At 35.6% G+C, this 23325-nt stretch overlaps 1 protein-coding gene across 1 annotated transcript in view; it reads left to right on the forward strand.

Annotated features, from left to right (window-relative positions):
- Positions 1–23325, forward strand: part of LOC131165521 (uncharacterized) — a 45693-nt gene that overhangs the window by 13998 nt on the left and 8370 nt on the right. The window contains exons 3-5 of the mRNA XM_058123415.1: positions 1750–1779; positions 12331–12429; positions 13166–13262. Of these exons, the coding sequence (XP_057979398.1) occupies positions 1750–1779; positions 12331–12429; positions 13166–13262 (226 nt within the window). The remainder of the gene's footprint in view (positions 1–1749; positions 1780–12330; positions 12430–13165; positions 13263–23325) is intronic.

The raw sequence follows: 23325 nt of genomic DNA on the forward strand, positions 1-23325 counted from the left end.
TTTTTAATTTTTGGAGGGCTTCTCTATCTTTGTCTAGGTTGTAATTTCTATTTCTAGTACATTTTTTTTTTAAATAAAAAAAGTGTTAAAAAATGAAATGTAGAAGTGTTTGGAGATGTTGGAGTAAAAAAAAAGTGAGTATTTTGAGTGAGCTGAATGTGTGGATAGAGTGGGGGGAGAGGGGGGGTGGGGTTTGGAGAGGAGACTTATCTTTGGCAAGTGAGGCTGAAGAATGACACAGTGACTCTTCTTTAAAAGGATGTTAGGAGTTGGCGGAAAAAAACAAGTTTAAATGAGAAAGGGGAGGGGAACTGCAATTCAAAGATTTTTCATAAGGTAGTGAAGGCAAATGATGTGTAATTATACAAGGGAGATGAAGTTAAGGGGACTAAGGAAATTGTGACTGATGTTAGGATAGTAGCAGAAGAGACCAGTGATTATAATTATTTGTTCACTAAGGAAGAATTAGGAAGGCCAATTATTGAGGGGTTGAAGTTGAGTCTTATTTTGGATGCATAAATGTCTTGGTTGGAGAGGCCATTTGAGGAGGAGTGATGGAGGATTTGTTGCAAATTATTCTAGTTGACTATATTTTGTTTGAAGATGTAGAAATTAAGGATTTTATTTTAAATTAGTAAATTTAGATATTTTAGAAGTTTAGTTAATTTGGGTTTATGTATTTTAGGTACTTCTGATTTATTTTTCAGTATATGTTTTCGTTGGGTTGTTTTGTAATTACTTGTTAGTTGTAATGTTGGGTGTATAATAGTGGTTTATGTAATGTATGAAGCAGCTGTTGATTTGAATCCAGAATTCCTGTTCAGTTTCTCTCTCTCTCTCTCTCTCTCGTGCAGTGCAGGTTCCTCTTCTTAACATTTTTGACTGTCTTTAGTTCACAATGCCTTGATTGCTTCTTTGTTTTTTCTTTGGAAGGATGCTCTTTCGTGGGACTTCCACTTCTTTAGGAATTTCATTGAAAGAGAGATTGATGAGCTTATTACATTACTGACTGTTTACAGATTATTTTAATCCCCAAATTAGGTGCAATATGAAGGCTTGCCTAGGGGATTCGATGGGTTCTCTTTCTTCCAAGTCTTTCTTCTGTCATTTATTGAAACCTTCATCTTGCAGTTCTCTTCCTTTGATGGATAAGATGGGGCTATTGTCTGATTCTGAAGGAATGAAGTTTGGCTGGTGGTGGTATATGAGTAAGGTGACAAAAGGTCAATGTGAGTTAGCTCATTTGAAGTGTTCAAACAATTACAATGGAAAGAGGTTGAAAACGGTTTTGACTTAGTTGGGTTAGGCTTTTCTCTTTTCCATTTTTTTTTCCTTACGAGGAATTCTTGTTCTTCTTTTGATTATAGTTTCTCTTTTCTCTCTATTAGAAAATTTCTTCAGGCATAAAAAGGGATGCCAGGGAGCAGTTACTCCAAGCACACACTCTGATCTCTGGGTTTTAATTAAGATTAAGTTGTATGTCCAAGGCTTTATTTGCTGTCTAAAATTACTTTATTGTGTCCTTGGACGAGAAAAATGTTTTAGGTCATCTTCATATAATTTTTCTTATGATATATTTTATATTTTTAACTTCTACTTTTAAAAGATGTAAATTAGTAGATACTGTTTCATTTTCCTTAAGGTCATGTCAGTTACAAATTATTGTCTTCCCATTATTTCTCACTTAACTAGTTATGTATGTTTGATGATTGGATTGATTGACTGATTTATTTATTTATCTATTTGCAGGATGTAAGAAGAGATCAACAGCCTTCTAAGGTATGTAAGTTTGTATCAATTTCTGGATTTCTATTGAGATGGTATGTTAGGTTTATATCTCCTGCTAAAGATGAATAGAGGGCAAATATCTAGATCTCGTTATTTGGCGGTGGTTAGGAATGCTTTGAGATTGTGTTGGGGAACATGGATTTTAGGCCTTGGATTTGGCTTTGTTGGATTTTGATGAAATATATTATAATTTTGTATTGCATTTTATCCAAGTCCACACAAATTCAAGGCCCGAATTCCATGCTCTCTAATATGGGGTGAGGGATAAGTTTTTGGAAGTGGGCTTGAGCCTGAATATGAAGGGCTACTCCATTTTCACTTGAGGAGGTTTGCATGGGATTAGCTGAATAGATGGAGGAGTTTCATTGATGTTTCGATATCTTTCATGAGTTTGAACTTTGAAGGAGTTGGTATGGGTTGGTTTCAAGGATGAAAGGAATGATGGGTTGAGCAATGTTATTAAGTGGTGGAATGAGGTGAGATGGGGGTAGATAGGTCAGTAATGCGGAAGGGTGAGTGATGCAGGGACAATGAGCAAAAGTAAAAGTAAGGCGAAATGAAAGAAAATTAAATGGAAAGTGAAGGAAAACTAAGAAAACTGATATGGAAAAGGCAAAAAAAAAAAAACAAATATGGTACAATGTTGACAAGCTGCACCTGCATCAAACAAATACCCCTTACTGATATAAGTAGCGAAGAGAAGTGCCAATTATGAGGTAATCACTTGTAGCCTCAATAACATCCATACTATGCAGTGCACAGCGTGCTTTAGAAATGCAGGAACTAAAATTGAGAGTGTGACTTGTCCTGTATCGTCTCCTTCAAGCAACAAAAGATGCTCCACTATCTTTTTCTGAGGTAACAAATCATCCAAACATTAACTCAACTCAATATGCTAACAGAATGGAAAATCTAGTAAATATGCAGATGAAATTGAATTGTGATGAGGGATCCCTCAAGGGTCTGTCAAATGGCTCAATGGAAAGGGAAAAGGAATGCATTGCTGCTGTTGAGTTTCCAGATTTCTGGTTGGAGGCTGCTGATTGTGGGACTGCCCGCAGGGATCAGGAAGGGCAGATTTCTGTGAATGAGGTATGTGAGCAAAGGGGTAAGGATTTCTATGGAGTAAAGCAGAAAGTACAGACTGCTGATGCAGAAGCACGGATGTTGGCATGAGACACAGATACGACATGATACCAACACGGCAATGCAACAATTTTGAAAAATTGATGATATAATACAGCAGGTTTACATTAATTAATATAAAAAATATATATTTAGGCATGTTTTCTATACAAATTATATATTTTAGGCATTTTTTACCTTTTAGATGACAAATATTGAAGTAATTTTAATTTAAAATGAAATAAGCATTGTACATAGTCAATTATCAATTGCACATATTATAAAATGCAATTATATTATCATCAACTACATTCATATTCAATAAAAAATTGGTCCAACAACCAAAAAACAACCCAAGGGCTTGAATGATGGTGGGCAACATGCATGACTCATAAAAAAGTTCGAAAAAATATTTTTGAAGTGGTGGATTAGTGATGGCTTTTGTTTGGGGGGGGGGGGGGGATGATTCTTGAGGCTAGGAGGTCCAGCTGTGGCCTGTAAGGCTTGCATAGTGGTGCTAGGGCTCCACAGTCCAACCACTGCAATATTAGAGAACCTCTTGACTCTTAGTCTATCAGCCATGGTTTTAAACAACGGCTGTTATGTAACAGAAAATCTAAGCGCCGGTATCATTTTGGACTGCTATAGCAGTGTGGGGAAAATTCATGGCCGTAATGGCTGTTACGCTTCCATAATGGGTTGTAACGAGTGTTATGCTTCCATTATGGGCCGTTATGCCTCGTTACAACAGCAAAAAAAAAACCAAGCCGTAGTCTCACTAGGTGGGGTCAGCTATATGAATTCTTTTCCGTCAATTTATGCAATCATGGACCATTTCTTTTGATAGATTCAAAGATATTAAATCCTTACTCACTATCTCTTCCTAAGTTATTTTAAGTCTACCCCTACCCCTTCTACTGCTCCCCATAGTAACTAAGTCACTTTTCCTCACAGGTGCACTATGTGACCTACGTTGCAAGTGTCCATACCATCTGAGTCGTCCCTCCCTAATCTTATCTTCTATAAGAGTTACACCTAACTTACCACAAATATGTTCATTCCTTAATTTATCTTTTAATGTTATACTACTCATCCATCTAAGCATTCTCATGTCGGCAACTTTTACTTTTTGGATATTATGTTTCTTCGTCGCCCAACATTCTGATCCATATAGTATAGCTGTTCTTATAGCTGTCCTATAAAACTTCCCTTTCAATTTTAAGGGTGATCTATGATCTCAGAGCACACTTGAAGCACTTCTCTATTTTACCCAACCTATTATAACTTTATGCATTATATCATCTTCAATTTCTCCTTCAGCTTGCATAATAGATCCAAGGTATCGAAATCTACAAGTACTATTTATTTCTTCATCATCAAGTTTAACTTTGTCTCCAATATTCCTCCTTTCATTACTAAAATTACATTTCATATATTCTGTCTTATTTCTACTTGTTGACTTTGGTGTGATCCCAAGAGAGAGGGGGGGGGGGGGTGAATTAGGTTTTAAAAACTTTTGGCTGAATTAAGCATTTCACTGATTCACCACATATCATATCCCATTCAATGCACACGTGTGCATGTAAAATAATTTTAACAGTGAAAGTATACACGTGCGCAGTATATCTTATTTAAATCAAATGCGTGTATGCAAATAATTATGACATTAAACAAACATTCATACACATGCTGAAATTTAAGTGCAGGAATTTAAATAAGATAGAGAGAGAGAGAGAAGATTTGTTATCGAGGTTCGACCAAACCAGCCTACGCCCCTGCCTTGGGCATACCCCCCAAGGATTCCATTATACCTGCTCACTTACGGGTGGAGCAGAAACCATTTACATTTTCTCCTTATGGGGTGAGGAAAACCCCAGTTCAATTATTAGGTTGAGCTGAACTAGTCTGACTTACGGGGCTGAGACTCTCCAGTTCAATTTCCGGGCTGAACCGAACCAGTCTCATTTACGGGGCTGAAACTCCTTAGTTCAATTAACGAGCTGAACCCAACGAGTACATGAAAAACATTTTTGTACATGAAAATGCTTCTAAAACATACAAGAAAAAATGTATACAATAAAGTTCATAAAATATGCATTCTCTAAAGATATGAAATAATGCCCAGTAGAGAACGAGTGTGTTTATCAAAATGATTTTTGCACTATAAAGATTTTTCAATGAAAGCATGAATGCAAAACTATGTTTCTCCAACAACATATTTACCATGGAAATATGTGGAGAAATCTTAAAGCTTACTATTAAGATGATTTTCAAAGTGAAGAGTAAATGAGAGTATAGAGCTTTGAATGAAAACAAAAATGCCCAAATAAACACTCTCTTGTAAAAATGATTTTCAAGAAATAAATAAAAGAGAGTTATTGGAGAGTAAAAATATTTGCCCCAAAATGATTTTTGAAATGAAAATGTAGTTAGGGGAACTTTGATTAACAAAAAGATTTGAGAGAAAACATTGCTAATCAAAGTTGCTAATTATGACAAATGAAGGGTTATTTATAGGTTTCCTAAAAATTATGACCGTTGGGGACCTATTGGAAATTTTGGAAATTTTTTAATTAAGTTTTAACCTTAATTACCCTGGTAAAAAATTTGCAACCCGAGAGTTTTGGTTGCTCGAGCCATAGGTTCGGTCGCCCGAACACTCACAAAGAGAAAAGGTAAGTTTTGAGTTCAGGTGCCTGAGGGTAAGTTCGGTTGTCTGAAGTTAAGGCGATTTTCCAAAAGTCCGAGGTTCGGTCACCTAGTCCTGAGTTCAGTTTACTGAACTCACATGTTCGGTCGTGCGAGGGTGATTTGAACGTGAAGTTCAGGGTCTCAGGGAAGGAGAAAAGTGACTGCATAAAGGTTTGGTCGGCCGGGGACACTCAGTTCAATTGGTTCGGTCGCCCGAACCAAGTCAAACTTGTTAACCAGTCAACCATTCGGTCGACCGAGGCAATTTGACTTGCTTGGGTTCAGTTGCCCGAAACCTCACAAACTAAAGCCTAAGTCTTGTTTCAGTTAAAAATTAAGTGTAGGGACCTAGGGTCTATTTAAGGTCTAGGCATATTAATTTACCTTAAAAAACTTGGCGTCGGTCGACTGAAGTCATCCTAAGGTCATTTGATTAACCTACGGTCTATCTATGACATTACTGAGCATTCAAACATATCATGCATGCATATGGAATATATTACAGATCATATAGAAAAATAAATGCATATACACTTGAAATATGTCTTCTTCTTCCTTCTTTGCTCTTTGACTCCATGGAATACGCTAGATTTGAGCTTTAAGACCTCCCTTGGCTTCCATGTTTTCTTGATCTTATGTGTGACCTGAATAATACCTGTTCACGCACTAAAACACACACATAAGAAACACTTGTGTTTGTCAGCATCAAAACAGAGATCGGACTCAAAAAGCCAACACTACTTATTTTAAAGCCTCTAGATTACAAAGCTTCTCTCCATAATTCTAACTCAGCCTCTATTTCGTCCTTAGTTTCATCAATTAATACAATATCGTCTGCAAACAACATATACCATGGAACCTCCTTTTGTATACTCTTAGTCAATTGGTCCATCACTAAAGAAAAAGATAAGGACTCAAAGAAAATCATTGATGTACACCTATGGTGATTGGAAACTCTCTAGTTTCTCCATCTATAGTCCTTACACTAGTCATTACTCCATCGTACATATCCTTAATGACATCGGTATACCTACTACATACACCTTTTTTTTTTCCAAAACCCACCATGGAACTTCACAAGGTATCCTATCATATGCTTTCTCAAGGTCAATAAATATCATATGCTGTAAAATACCTCATTTCTTCCCAATTTTTCTGCCTTCTGCTGCAAATCTTCCTGTAGAATTATTAGATAGCTGTCTGCCTTTATTAGAGGCTGTTCTTTAGGAGATTTGCAGCTAACAAATTAGTTGATTTGTTAGCTATTTTTGGTCCCACAATCCTAGGGGATTTGGGTAGCATGTTACTCAATTTTGTAGATAGTTTTTCCTATTTTACTGCTTTCCATTTTAAATAGGATATTCTATTTTTAGTAGGTTGTAAATATCCCTAGTAATTAGATGAGAATTATCATCTATTTAAAGGGAATGCAATCTTTTTCATATGTTAGTGGAATATTCAGTTTTCTTTTCCACATTTCAGCTTGGTATCAGGGCATCCTCTGAACCCTAATCTTCCCATATGACCAAATACGGTATGGCTACCGGGAGACGCTACTCCACCTCTTTAGTTTCAGATGTCACCACCAATCAGGAAGCCATGGTCTCAGGTAATAGCAGCAGTTCAGATAGCAACCTCATGCCCATTACAGGACACAAATTTAATGGGAATAACTGTCCCAGTCTCTTCAGCAAGGAGCAACTAGAATTATTGCAGAAAATGTTCAGCCAATCTTCAGCAGCCCCTACTACTGTGGTTGGTACCGGTTCTTTGGCGCACACAGGTAATTTTTTAAGTGCCCTTAATGTTAAAAAGGAGAAGCTAGGTTCGTGGATTATAGACTTAGGAGCATCAAACCATATGATCGGAGATGGAAATTTTTTTTCTACTTATAGTCCTTGTTATGAAAATTTAACAGTTAAGATAGCAGATGATTCACTCTCAAAGGTGGCTGGTACAGGTTCTGTTAAAATTTCAGAGAACCTAACACTCAAACCAAATTTGGATTGCAATTTACTGTCTATTAGTAAACTCACTTGGGATCTCAATTGTGTTACTAAATTTTTCCCAAATATGTGTGAATTTCAGGTCTTGGATTTGGGGAAGACAATTGGCAGTGCTAAGATGTGTTTAGGGCTTTATCTTCTTGAGGTTAATGATCCTCCTCAAGGAACACCCGATTGTTTAGTGTCTAGAAGTCCAAGTTATTTTTCTGTCCTTCGTTCTAATAATGATAGTGCAATTATGTTGTGGCACTATTGGTTAGGACATCCAAATTTCTTATATCTCAAGAAACTCTTTCCTTCATTCTTCAAAAATAAAAATCCAAATGATTTTCAGTGTGAGATGTGTCAATTTTCAAAACATGTTCGCAACTCTTATCCCAACCGACCCTACAAAGCATCCCAACCCTTTTCAATGATTGATAGTGATGTGTGGGGGCCATCTAGGATCAAGAATATTATTAATGGATCTCGCTGGTTTATATCTTTTATAGATGATCACACTAGACTTGGATATTTCTCATGAAAGAAAATTCAGAGGCAGGTCAGATTTTCAAAAATTTTAACTCCATGATCCAAACACAATTCCAAGAAAAAATACAGATTGTGAAAAATGATAATGCCAAAGAATATTTCAACTCCATTCTTGGTGATTATCTCGAGTCAAGGTATAATACACAAAAGTTCATGTGTTGACACTCCTCAACAAAATGGAATTGCCGAAAGAAAAAATTGGCACCTACTAGATGTTGCTCACTCCCTCATGTTCTCTACACATGTACCGAAACACTTTTGGGGTGAAGCACCTCATAAAAAGGATGCCCTCTCGTGTTCTCAAATTCCAAACTCCCTGTCAAACTCTACTTCAGTCCTTTCCCAATACTCGACTCATCTCCACTATACCCTTCAAAGTATTCGGGTGCTCAGCTTTTGTTCATGTTCATAGTCAACACCGGGGTAAACTTGATCCTAGAGTCCTTAAGTGCATTTTTCTGGAGTACTCTCCAACCAAAAGGGTTATAAATGCTATTCACCAGCTACTAAAAAATATTATCACTCCATGGATGTCACCTTTTTTTAGCAACAACCATATTACCCCAAATCTGAAATTCATTGGGAGATTACACAGGAATTCCAGCTTTGGGATATTGAGGAGTTATCTCACCCTTCTTTTGATTCTGGCCCTTCTCAACTATCACAAATTTCTGAATCTATTCCAACTACTGACTCCATTTCTCCTTCACATTCCTTCTTAGAATCTCCCATGAAACATTAGCATTTGGACACTATTCAATCAACAAAAAATGATGAGTTGATTATCTATTCACGGAGGAGAAGGAACCAAAAGGAGATAGAACAACAAGCATCCCTTGAGCAAATCCAAGAGTTTGATCCAAGCCCTAGATCAAGTAAAAATCCACCAGGTAACTCTAATCCCGAGACTTCCCATAATGAGTTAACTAATGATGATAGTGATTGTCCTATTGCTGTGAGAAAAGGTGTGAGACTGTCATCGAATTTTAGATCTTTTGTTGACAACCTCGACAAAATCTAGGTTCCTAATAACATAAAAGAGGCTCTCGATTCACCTGAATGGAAGTTTGTTGTTTGGGAAGAAATTAGTGCACTAGAAAATAATGGAACATGAGAGATCACAGAATTACCAACTAGAAAATGTCCAGAAGGTTGCAAATGGATATTCACTGTGAAATAGAATGAAGATGGAAGTGTTAACCGATTCAAAGCTCGGCTGGTAGCAAAGGGATTCACTCAATCATATGGAATCGGCTACGAAGAGACATTTGCCCCTGTAGCCAAGTTAAATACAGTGCGGGTCCTTTTATCTTTGGCAGCAAATTTAGACTGGCCTCTTTACCAACTAGATGTCAAGAATGCCTTCCTCAATGGAGACCTAGCTGAAGAAGTCTACATGGAAATTCCTCCTAGATTCAAGACACAAGCTACACACAACAAAGTCTGCAAACTTAGAAGATCTTTATATGGGCTCAAGCAATCCCCAAGAGCCTGGTTCAAGAGACTCACAAAGGTAGTTAGGAGGTATGGCTATTCTCAATGTCAATCAGATCACAGACTATTTGTTAAATACTCTCCTGAAGGAAAAATTTCTATCCTCATTGTATATGTGGACGAAATCATTCTAACGAGAGATTATGAGGAGGAAATGAGTAGTCTCAAAACTCTTCTAGCTAAAGAATTCGAAATCAAGGACCTTGGGAATCTCAAATACTTCCTACGCATGGAAGTGGCATGGTCAAGGAAGGGAATCTTTGTCTCCTAAATGAAATATGTTCTAGATCTTTTGAAAGAGACTAGGATGCTTGGATGCAAGTCAGAAGATACTCCTATGGATTCAACAACCAAACTAGGAGCCAAGGAAGACAGTGCACTAGTGGATAAAGGCAGATATCAAAGACTAGTTGGAAAACTTATATATTTGTCTCAGACCCGACTTGATATTGGCTTCTCTGTTAGTATGGTAAGTCAATTCATGAAAAATCCTAATGAAGAGCATATGAGGCAGTTTATAGAATCATACGGTATCTGAAGCTAACACCAAGTAAAGGATTATTTTTTGAGAAGAATCAAAGAAGAGATATTGAAGTATTCAATGATGCAGACTGGGCAGCATCAATGCATGATTAAAGGTCAACTTCTGGGTACTGCACATATGTGTGGGGAAACCTAGTTACATGGCAAAGTAAGAAGCAATTAGTTGTGTCAAGAAGCAGTGCAGAAGCTGAATTCAGGGCAATGGCACACGACATCTGTGAAGGAATATGACTAAAAAGGCTTCTAAGGGAATTAAAGATTTTAGGTGAAGAACCCATGAAGATGTTCTGTGACAATCAGTAGGCCATCAGCATTGCAAAGAACCCAGTGCGTCATGATAGAACAAAACACGTGGAGATTGATCGACATTTCATAAAATAAAAGATAGAGGAAGGAATAATCAAGATGTTGTATGTGCCTACATGTCTCCAAACAGCCAATATCCTTACGAAGGCTCTACCAAGAAAGAATTTTGATGATTTGAGTTCCGAGCGGGGTCTAATCAATATTTACAGCCCAACTTGAGGGGGAATGTAGAATTATTAGATAGCTGTCAGCCTTTATAGAGGCTGATCTTTAGGAGATTTACAGCTAACAAATTAGTTGATTTGTTAGCTAATTTTGGTTCCATAATCCTAGGGGATTTGGGTAGCATGTTACCCGATTTTGTAGATAGTCTTTCTTATTTTACTGTTGTCCATTTTAAATAAGATATTCTATTTTCAGTAGGTTGTAAACATCCCTAGTAATTAGATGAAAATTATCATCTATTTAAAGGGAATGTAATCTTTTTCATTTGTTAGTGGAATATTCAGTTTTCTTTTCCACATTTCAGCACTTCCTTTCCCCAAGCTCGTCCAGCTTAGATCTAGGGATCTACAGCTGCAGAAATATAATTTTGTACTTCAAATTGCTTCTCCCTTTTGATCCTCCAACATTTCAAAATTTGAGGCTGAATTTTTTCTTACTTGGGGGGAGTTGATTTAGGACAGCAAGACCTTGGGAAGATCCTTGCTAGAGAATAATTAAGAAGAGTTGGGTCAAAGAATTGTTGAGTTTAGTTAGTAGTTTATTATGTATATTTAGTATTAATTAGTATAGGATTATGTTTATTTGGGGTTTGTTTGTAATATTTGAATAAAGTAGGGGTATATTTGTAATGTAACGTACTTTTAGGGGTTTATGTGTAATTCATGTTAAGATGCTTTCTTATAAACCATGTCTGAAAGCCATGTTGTAGGCAGTTGATGAATTTGAATTGAAGTTGAATGTGAGTTTTTCCCTTGGTATCTCTCTTCTCCCTTCCCCTTTCTTCCTTCCTCTTCTGATTTTTCCATGGCTGCAGAACCTTGATGCAGCCCCTGCATCAACTAGCTTCCACCATCTTAGGAAAACCAAAAGGGGCAAAGTTTGAGGCTTAGTGGACATTTTGGTTCATTGACCTCTGATTTGCAGCTTAATTCTGAGACCCTATTTTTATCGAAAAAAGGTGCCTTTCTGAACTCTGAAGTAAAATATTTCTTGTTTTTCCATAAGAACTGATATGCAACTCTTTGTTTGATGTGCTTGAAGAGCAGGCAAGGATCTATTACTATTGATACTGCTGCTCTAGTGGTAGTAGCTCTTTCTTTGGGGTTCCTATCACTTGGCTACATGTCCTAGATAGATTTTTTTTTTTTTAAATATATTTTTTAAAATTTTAAAACTTTTACCATGGATCCTGATGCAATTTGGGAATTGAGAAAAAAAGTTGCATCTGAGTCCCAAATGCAACATTTGAACTTTAGTTTGACAAAATACTTTCCCAAAGGAAATTAAAAAGAATTTTTGTTGGGTTCCTATATCCAGTCTTTTTGTTTCACTTATTGAAGCCAAAAATAAGTGTCACATCAAAACTAGGCAATTTGGTGGAGTCTTTAATGCATGCTAATAAAAGATCTCTTTGAAGCCATTTAAAAGTGAAGGTAGTGGCCTATGTCATATTCTTAATTAATATTAATATTACAATCTTCATAGTTTGTGAGCTTTCCGCCAATTTTGTGGCCATGTCATTTTCAAGAAAAAATTTCCCTCAAACTAATCAGAGGGGTGAAAAAAAAGTTTATTTAATTTCTTTCTTTTTGTCATCTGATCCTGCAAATGTTGATTTCAGAATTATATCAGATATGCAACACGTCAGAAGCGTGCTGATGCAAAGAAAGCTCTAAAAGATCTTCTCTTTCACTGTGGGTCCTCTAAAATTTCATTTCAGGTAAAACTTCTGCATTTCAATTTGATAGAAATTCGTGCATGACCTTATTTAGAATGTCTTGATATGTTTTTTGTGCTGTAATAGTCTTGTTGATTGATGTTGTCACATGTACGTCATGTTGGCAGACAATGCTGTTAGCATGCTCAAACTGTGTTGTAACAAGCTTATAAGATTTTAGATTTCACTCAACATCCATACATCATGCTTCTTTTCAGGAAGATAATTTCATTGCATTTTAAAGAATGATAATATATGTTGTGGCATGGATTATTTATTTATTTATTTATTTTTTGGAAAAATTCTGCAAGTTAAATATGTACCAGCTTATGAGCTAGTGTAATACTGCAATTCTTCTTTCTATAACCCCTCCCTTCTCCCCTGGATGGCCTAATCCTGAGCCTCTCAGAATTGAATTCATGCTGTTGTCCAGTGATTGATATTAATCTGCCTCTTGACTCAGGTATTTCCATTGATTTTTTATGGATTTTTCTTGTGAAATGTATGGATTTTTATTGCACATTATGAGTGATTCATGAATAATTGTTATTATCATGTTCTCTACCAACAATTTTTGATCCAGTGTTAAATCATCAGTATACCACTTTCCATCACATATTGGAGCCATTGATTATGCAAATAAATTAAAAAAAAAAAAATCATCTTTTGGGTCATAATTGTGATCACAGTGTTTTGTTACTGTTAATCATGCCGTTTTGCATTGTTGCGGTCCATGTAGAATGAAGAACCAGGACAGGCAGATCTTTCAAATCGTTCCAGTAAGAAAGGTCGGTCAAGGTCTTCTCGCCATGCAAAAAGAGCCCACTACAATAGACGTGAGTTTATAAACCTTGATACTTCTTCCGTTTCCATTTTGCTTCAAATGTCTAGTGTCTTTTCCTGTGCCCAAGATGATCATTGTCATAGTTGGCGATGGGCATAGTTTAGTTAATTGAATAATTCCCTTAGCCCATTAACTGAAACCAAACCATTTTAAATGGTTAAACAATTTTTGGGCTTCTCCAACGGTTAACCAAACTGTTCCAATCAACTTAAAAATTATGTATTTCATGCCAAAAAGATATAAAATATATTTTGCAAAAGTAAAAACACAGTTTACCAACATATAAAAAAATAATATTGTTTTATACATCCAATCACCTTCATAATATGTATTTATACCCAACACATTATATGCATAATACAAACTGAAACTGAATTTTGATTCAGTCTGCAGTTTGATTTTATTTTTTGATTTTTCTTGCCCAACTCTGGTCATAATCCGTCTCTGATGTCATTGGCCTGTCATCCCTGATTAGCAATCACAGCTGCAACTCTCATTGTCAATATCGCCATCTGCTCCAAGCTGCCTTCCCTTTATTTACTGCCACTGTTACCAAGGTAAGCAGAAAGGGATTATTTGTTGATCAACCTGATCAATTTCCTATAACACGGAATACGAATAAACCTAACTAATACCCTGTGGTTAACCACTTGAAGAAAAGTCATTTGTTACCCACGAAGGATATGTTTGAACATGTCCAGAGGGATGTTGCAAACTTGAATGATTGGATAGATCACATGCTAATGTTCTAGCATAGCATGAAACAGAAGTTATAGAAATTAAATATGGCCCAAGAACAAACATCAGGGAATTGCAAAATGGAACACATTGAACATTATCATTGCCTGTTTGGATGCTGTGTTGAAACATGATAGAATTGTGGTTTGTGGATTCTGTGCTGCTTCTTGTTCAGTTGCTTGTTTTACGGCTCATTTCACTTGAATGATTGTCCCAGATATTTTCTTTGTACTTCTAAGCCAGATTATGATGGTATCAAATTAATTTGCCCCGACTTCAATGAAGAATGGAAAGATGTTCTGTATGACTGGTTCACTCAGTTAGTATTTTATTTATAGAGGTGAATTTGGCTATTGCTCGTCTTAAGGGGCATGCAAGTACATGATGGAGTCATATTTTGAGTCCTGCGGCGGAATTGTTGAGAGGGACTAGTGGCAGCGGAACAAAATGAAACAGATTATGAAAATTCTGTTAGTAATTAATCATTGCCAGGAATTGTATTCTAGATTATGTGGTCTCTTCCAGCATGGGAAGGATGTGGAGACCTGTATGTGTGAGTTTTATACTCTTATCAAAAGCTGCCTGTTTGAAGAGAATGTGCAACAGTGAATAATTCATTATGTTGGTGCATTGTGAGGTGAGATCCAGATAAAACTGAACTAGCATCTCTTCGAATCCATTGATGAACATGCTTCATATGCGAAGGAAGTTGAGAGTGAGATTCTTGTATGAAGAATGGCTGGATACCAGGGAGGTGGGCAATTCAGCTTAGCTGATTGAACCCAAGAAAATTAACTAGAACTACATATAATGCTATAATTATGGTGAGAATGGCCATTCATATAGACAATATGCTGACAAGTCCTTTGTCAATGGTGGACAAAGAATAACCTGATCTGAATGAAGGTAAATTTGGAATGATTTGACTCATTGGAGCTGGCGAGTAGGGAGGAGATAGACACAGATTACAACGAAGAAGAGCCTAAAATCTGGCTATGTGCAGTTACTCATTGGAGCTCGATGAACAAGCCTGGTTTGAGGCCACAGACAAATTGAATGAGCTTCTTTCTCATGTTGAAATAGTTTCTTATCAGTGAATTCAATGGTCTGTGCATGCTTTTGTGAAGTTTTTTGTGAAACATGCAAGGAATTTGTAGTTGGAGGATTTCTCTAGACTGTCTGGTGGGGGATTAGGGGTTTAAAGTTTAAAGTTACAAGGGGAAGATGATGCTAAATTTGAGACATGGCAGTGGAGAAGTCTTCGACACAAAATCCTAGTTTGGGTCTTAGAGAAATATGTTTTTGTAGAGTTTGAGCTAATTTTTTATGAAGAGCAATTTTGAAAGATCAGAACAATGGCTTCATTTACTTAAGAGCAAGCATGGTGAATGGCAATCTTCAACAAAGAGGGGAGATGTAAGTGAACTAGTACTTCCTTTTTGTATGTGGGGTTTCTGGAATTTGGGTTAGGTATAATTCCTCCTCTCATTTGGAGTAACACATAGGACAGCTTTGCACAACTTCAACACTTACTGTTCACTGTCAAATATGTTGCGTATGCACAAACATACGGGCAAGGACTAAATTTTCGTTGAAACATCAAAATTTTGAGTTTCCAAGGGTATTGAGTCAAAATTCACTGTTAAATTTGGTTTTTCAAAATTTCAACTGAAATTTTGATTTTTCAGTAAATTTCAACTGAAATTTGGATATATATATATATTGTATATTTTGACTGAAGATTTCAAAAATTTTGGTAAATTCTGACAGAAAATTTGAAATTTCTGTAAATTTCAATGGAAAATTTGAAAGTTTTGAGAAATTCAGCATTATAGCTCAAATTTTGATGAAAAAAATTGGAAAAGGAAAATGATTTTTGAAGCCCCTAAACTAAGCATACCGCTTTATTAGTATGTAATTAAATTGCCCTCTCACCCTTGTTTTACTATTTTGCTCCTCCCGATTCCCAATAACAACACTTACCCCACTATTTAACTATGGCCTTATTATTATTATTATTATTATTATAAATGTTCTTTATTCTTGCTTGCTTTGTGATATGCAATATATATTCCCTACACACAAACTTGTCATGTATGTGTTTGCTATTTTTTTTTTTTTGGCATTCCAAATTCTGCACGATCGTCTATTTTAATGTTCCCCAAAGTTCCATTGTAAATTTCCATTGGAATTGAAATCAAAATTGAAGTTTCTGTAAAAATTTCTGCAAATTGAGACCATTGAAATCAAATTTTAAGTCAGGCCATACAGGCACTGTACAGTTGGAATATAAATAGTAGCCTTCGCACACTCATTTGATCCATTGTGATAGTGTTCTCAAAACATCCATCATAACTACCGAATATGGTACATAAACATGCTTATCTTTCAAAATGCTCATATTCATGTAAACATAGTCTAAAATTTAAACAGACTCACAATATGGAAAATACTTGCATTTTCATAAACATAGACTTAACACTCATTTTGCAAATACACAATGCTCATACACAGAGATTGCATATAATATAGGCAGGAACATGCAACAAACTTGCAACTATATGTCTCTCCCATAAAAGCCCAATATCAATATATTGACACGCAAATTTCTCCATCATGTTTGACAGAGCTGTCAAACACCTCATAATATTGAAATATTAATGGGAAATGAAAGAGAAAATAAAGGTAGATGGGTTGGAGCAAGGATTGAGGTATAGGAGAATTAGCTGTATTGGAATGAGGATTGTAATTTTCTGCTAATCTCACACACACACAATGCATTTGTATGTTGCATTTCGTACATTTCAACAATATAAACCTACATATTTAGCTATTAAGTTTATAAAGAAATTTTGTTAAGTGTTGAAGACTAAGAAAACCACAAGTAGCCATATGTTAGCCTTCATATAATAGAAAGATGAAGTGTTAAAATTGTAGGGCCTGTTTGGTATCGTAGCTGTTTCTTGTTTCCATTTATGCCCAATGAAAAAATAGATTGTAAAAATGTGTATGTTTATGTTGTCAATTTCTATTTTTGTTGTTTATTTTTAGCTGCTTACGGAAAAAAAAAAAAAAAACTAAAAACTAGATTTTATGATTTTCAGTTGTTTCGACTGCCTATTGCTAGCAAATTTTAATATTGAGAAATATTTTTTTTGGATTAAATCATTCATTTTATACACACTTTTTAATTAAAATAAAATGATCATAAGAATTTAAATATAATTAAAAGAAAAATATACATAAATTTTTAAAAAATAAAAAATAATAAAAATTAATTTGAAAATATTTTAAATATTTTTCAATTGCCATGTACAATAATATTGTAATTGTAAAGCGAATTTTGAAAATATAAAAATTAAGTAGAATAATTTTAATAATTTTTTTTTTATTATATTATTTCTAATTTGTATTATTTTCACTTTTATTATTTTAATCAGTCTTTAAAACTATTATTTGTTTTAAAGATAAAAATGAACATTTTTTTAAATTAGTATTTAATTTGTTTTAGCTTTACAAATATTGAGCAAACGTGTTGCAGGTTTATGATTTTTAGTTTTTGTTTTTGATTTTTAGTTTTTATTTCTGGTTTTCGTTCTCATAATTTTTGACAATGATGCCAAATGGCCCCGTAGCATTCCTAACTGAATCAAATTAGTTTATGATGAAAACATAGTAAATACTTCTAAAAAAAAGAGATAAGAGTTGGGCAACAAACAACCTTACAACATGACTACCTAAAATGCGACTAGCAAACAAAGGCAGACTATCAACTGTAGTGGCGACCTAGAATTTTGTAGAGTACCCTTTGGTGTTTTTTTTGGGGGAGGGGGGGAAGGGAGGGGAGGAGGGACTCTTTTAAGCCTAGATTTCAACTACGCAATGAGATATAGTCCATCTCACATCAAATAGGAAGTCCCAAGTGCTTTTGTTGGGCCTTTTGGAGATTTTTTTTTTGTTAGAATATATATTTGATTATATATAATAAATAATCTTAACCATATTTATACATTAGATTTTATACCTATATGTTTTTATTAATATTTCAGAGATACTCTATCCCTATAAAACTGTTGATTCAATGTCTAAAATTAATAAAAGAAAACATTAATTTATCCTAATGAGAAAAAAGATACGAATGTATGAACTATTCACCCAAAACTGCATGTATATATACCATAGAAATTAAAATAAAGTAGATTCATTAAAAGATAAATTCCATAAAAATACAAAACAAAATTATTATCAAAATTGATAAATTACATAAAATAACGAAACGAAATTATTATAGAAATCGATCTTTATTAATTTTTGGGTCAATTTCTGTCTCAACCTTTGAGGAGTTAAAAGAAGGATAAATATTTTATTAACAATTATTTTATTTAGTGCTAAATTTTTATTTTCCTTATTGCAATTTATTACGTTGTTGTAGTGTGTTTTAAAAGAATCCATTAAAGTATGAAAGCTTAACGAAATGATAAGTTAAGGAAATGAGTATTTTGGAGGTTTTGTGAAGGACTTGTGTTTTATTATTAATGCAATCAAAAAGAGTAAAAGGATATTTTTAAAAATATTTTGGAGAATATTATAATAATATTCTTATTGCATTACTTAGTGGAAAATAATTTGTTCCTTAGGACCAAGGGGAACATCAAATGCATTAATCACTAGATCATACAAAAGTTGAAATATGGATTGGAGAGATTTTAGAAGAAAAGATACAATTCTCTTATTGTAGCTCCTAATCTCAATAAATTATCTAAATAATCTAAAAGAATTGAGGGAAGAATAGTATAGTGCTAATGAAATTAACTAAAATATGATAATATTAAAATGAATTCGGAGGTTAGTGGGAGGGGCCCCCAACACCCCCACTCCACCCCCCCCACCCCCCACCCAAAAAGAATGTGCCTCGAATATCATCTCTGTGACGATAATATCTTCTACAAACAATTAGAAATATTATTTCAGTAGTGATTTGATGGTAGACTATAGAATGATCCATTGCACATATTTGAACACCAAAATCAAGCACCAAGACAAGCGACCAAACCACACTTTGGGAAACTTCCTTTTAGGCCATACAAAGACAACTTGACAAACCAACCCAGACTTCCCCTAACAACAAATCTAGGAGGTTGCTTCATGTAAACTTCTAAAATAGCACCATGACACTTGACATCCAACTAGTGTAAAGGCCAATGAAATGTAGGGGCTAAAAAGTAATTTTTTTTTTTTTTTTAAACAAACAAATAGAAATGATTTTGGACATATAAGAGAACATGCCCCAGCAATCCAATCCATACAGTTGAGTGTAGCCCTTAACCCTTGAGCATGCATCCCTTCATCCATGGTAGAACCCCACCTAGAGGTAGAAAAAAGCTTCAGATATTGACTTGAAAAAACAAATGGATGGCAAATAGATAACAAAATAGAAGGAAGGAAACCATGAATCATCGGACACAAATTAGATATAAAATGTTGGATACACATGCCTTTATCTTCCAAATGATAATGAGTCTCTTGAGACGCAAGATAAGTTGATAGAGATAAAGGTGGAGCACCAAATTTGAATGGGCCTCCCTCTAGCTACTAGGAGGATGGAGAATCACCAATGGAGAACTTTATATGTTATATTGCAACTAGTTTTTTTTTTTTTTACTTTGGTAAAACTCTGATTATTTTATAAGTTTAGTTAATTTAGGTTTATTTTGTGTATTTTAAGTACTTTGGGGTGATTTTATAATTTCTTTCTATAATTGTCCATTTCCACACACTTTTTGCACATCAAGTCTTGCCCTAGCACATGTAATGACTCTTGACTTCCAGATTTTTATATCAAGTCTTGTCTAAGCGCATGTAATGACCCCTCACTTCCAGTTTTTTTACATGGGTCTTGCCTTAGCGCATGTAATGGCTCCCATTTTTACACACTTTTTGTATATCAAGCCTTGACCTAGCACATGTAATGGCTCCCGACTTCTAGATTTTTATACAAGGTCTTGTCCCAGCACATATAATGGCTCCTAGCTTCCAGTTGTTTCTCATGAGTCTTACCTTAGCACATATAATGGCTTCTGTTATCTCACACATTTTGCACATTGGGTACTGCCCTAGCACATGTAATGGTTTGTGACTCCAAATTTTTATACTAGGTCTTGCCCAAGCACATGTAATGGCTCTTAGTTTCCAACTTTTTCATGCGGGTCTTGCCTTAGCACATGTAATGGCTCCCAATTTCACAAACTTTGCACACCAATCTTCCTCCCCTTTTCACACATTTTTAGTTCTTTGGGTCTACCCTCTTCTATGTTATTATATTCATTTGAAATAGGCTACTAATCCGTATGAGTGGCCATCCTCGTGGGTTTGTGACCTCATTGGCTTTGTTTTTCGGTCGAAATGGGGCATATCTTTCTTTGTCTAATGCCTTCATGTGAAGACATTAGTCAAAGAGGAGCAGTTGTTGATGCCTAATTTTGACCTAGGGGTCTTTTACAGTAATTAATAGGCTGAAGAGAGGTTTAATCCCCTATATGGAGCTTTAATTGCGATTCACGGCCTCTCAAGGCTTCAATATAGGACATAGGGGCCTTCTTTCAAGTTAATTGGGCCCCTATTAGGCCCACAGGGCCTCAAGAGCACTCCCAAGAGCCCTAATGGGCAAGTAATTATCCTTGCTTCCCAAGGAAACTCTGGGTATTTTCAAATTCTAAGAGGAACCCTAGCTCTTTTCGCCTATAAATAGGAAAGGGAGCTAGGGGAGAGTAGACACAAAAAACACATGAGGAAGAGGGGGAGAGAGATAGCATAGGTGAAACACAAGTGGCAAAAAAGAGAGGAGCAAGAGAGAAAAGAGGGGAAAGAGACAATAGAAGTGAGAGAGGGGGAGTACTGTATGGCCACACATCCAATCCAAGCTACCTTTCACCCTTACTCAGAGCCTTTCTCTCTCTCTCTCTCTCTCTCCACCATAAAATCCTAGACAAGCTATCTTCTTGGTTTCTTGGTTGATTGCTCATTGCTTTGCACTATTTGTATCCAAATTTTTTTAGAATCTATGAGGTTGATGGGTCAGTCCCTTCTAACCTTATGTAATTGTTCTTGATTTTTATCTTCTCTTTCCATTAGAATCCCTGGTTTTGAAATGCAAGCTTCGTTGAAGCTCTTGTGACCGGGATTTTGAATAGATTTTATTCAAATTTTGAATAGCATTATATATTCATAGATACATATTTTTTCAATCCATTATGGCTATTCCATTCCTTCGTATTATTGGGTCTAATAAAGTAGCCATGGAAACTGAGAGGAATGGGGTAATCCCAAGAGAGGGAGGGAGGGAGGGGGTGAATTGGATTTTTTAAAACTTTTGCTGATTATTTGCCGATTCACCAAATCATATCCCAATCAAAATATAAAGGCGTGTATGCAAAATAGTAGCCACAATAAATGTAAACAATCATACACGTGCGGAAAAAAAATGAGTGCAGGGAGAGAGAGAGCAAACACAACAATTTTTTAACGAGGTTCAGCTATGCTTGCCTACGTCCTCGCCTCAAGACAACTCGCTTGAGGATTCCACTATCTGCTCCTTCAAATAAGGCGGAGCTACCATTTACACACTCCTTCAATAGGATGGAGCCCCACTTTACACACTCTTTCAAATAGGGTGGAGCCCCCCCTCTCCAAGCGATATCCTACGCTTGGTCCACTCCTTCTAGGCAGAGCTACCTCTCCATGCGATACCCAACGCCTGGCACAGTTCACTACCCGAACTGCAGGGAAATAAATGAAAATAAATTTTTCATACAACGAATTGCTTCTTCAATAAGTTGATTTGTACAAATGAAAATCTATATGCACTCTCAAATGATTTTAAATTTTGAAGCTCAGTAGAGTTAGGGTTTTTCTCTCAAAAATTATTTTGCAAGTAAAAATGAGAGATTGGAAAATGACTTTTCTCAAATGATTGACCTTTGAAATATCAAGAATGAGAAGCTTATCAAGCAAGTATATATTAGTTGAATATATGCTCTAAGCTCTCTTGTATTACTCAAAAATTTTCTCCAAAAAAAATATTTTCAAAATGAATGACAAAGAAGTAGGAATTTGATGCTTTGAAAAATATCACAAAAAAAGAAGGCCATGAAGAAATATATGAGTTGAATATAAGCTCAAGCCTTTCAATAAAACTCAAAATATTTTCTCCCAAAAATGTTTTCAAAATGAAGGAGTAGGAGAAATAGGAATTTGATGCTCAAAATGAGTATGCAAAATTGTTTGGGAATTGAAGAATATGCAAGTATGCTCCCAATAATTTTTGTAACATTTTCCAAGTGTTTTAGCTTGGTATTTATAGGCAAAAACAAATTATAGACATTATATGGCCGTTGGGGATTAAAATAATAATTTAATTCAAATTTTTATGACCGTAGGAGGCTCAAAATAGCCTCAACCTGAGAGTTCCAATCGACTAGCCCAGGGTCTGGTCGACCGGCCCTAAGGCGATTTTCCATTTCGCGCGGTTCGGTTGGCCTGACATGATCCGGTCTGCTGGATCTTCATTTGCATGAAGGCCGGTCAACTGGGCCCTTTACATTTTGCCCAAGACTTTAGTCTGGTCGACTAGGATGAGCCATCCGGTCGACTGGCCCTTTGATAAAAATGAGATTTTGGCCAGTTTGCACTATCCGGTCGATTGGGCTTTGCAGCCAGTTGACTAACCTTTATATATTTTTAAGTTTTGCCCTTGTTTTGTTTTTAAAAGCATTTGAAACCTTTTGTGATTGATTAACTTTGAGTATAAAAGGTTTTTATGAAATTCTTGGGTTCCTAAGGTCAATCTAAGGTCATGGTCTTTTGAGAAAGCTTCAAGTCAAACCAAATGATCATGCATGCACAATTTAAAACCTAATAATATTACAACTGAAAAATGTAAAGTCTTCAAGCTTTTGCTCTCTAAAACTCCATGGAATACGCCCTAAGATATGTTCGATTAGGTACTTCAAGGCTTCCATTTTACATCTGTCACTTATGCTTACAGAATTATAAACCTGTTCATACACTTAGCACACAAGTGAGATGCTGTGATTTGTCATTATCAAAACAGGGATAGGACTCAAAAAGTCAACAGAAACTAATGTTAAGGTCCCTCAATCTTCACTGTCATCATCCATATTCGCTCACCCATCGGTGATTCTAACTCAAGATGAGTTGAAGAAAATTGTCGTGCACAAGGTAATTGAGTTCGTGGAATCAGGTATGGTTTTGGGTTTAGGGATTGGGTCAATGGCGAAGCACGTTGTGCATAGGATTTG

This window comes from Malania oleifera, chromosome 1 (genome assembly GCF_029873635.1).
Source record: "Malania oleifera isolate guangnan ecotype guangnan chromosome 1, ASM2987363v1, whole genome shotgun sequence".
Lineage (NCBI taxonomy): Eukaryota > Viridiplantae > Streptophyta > Magnoliopsida > Santalales > Ximeniaceae > Malania > Malania oleifera.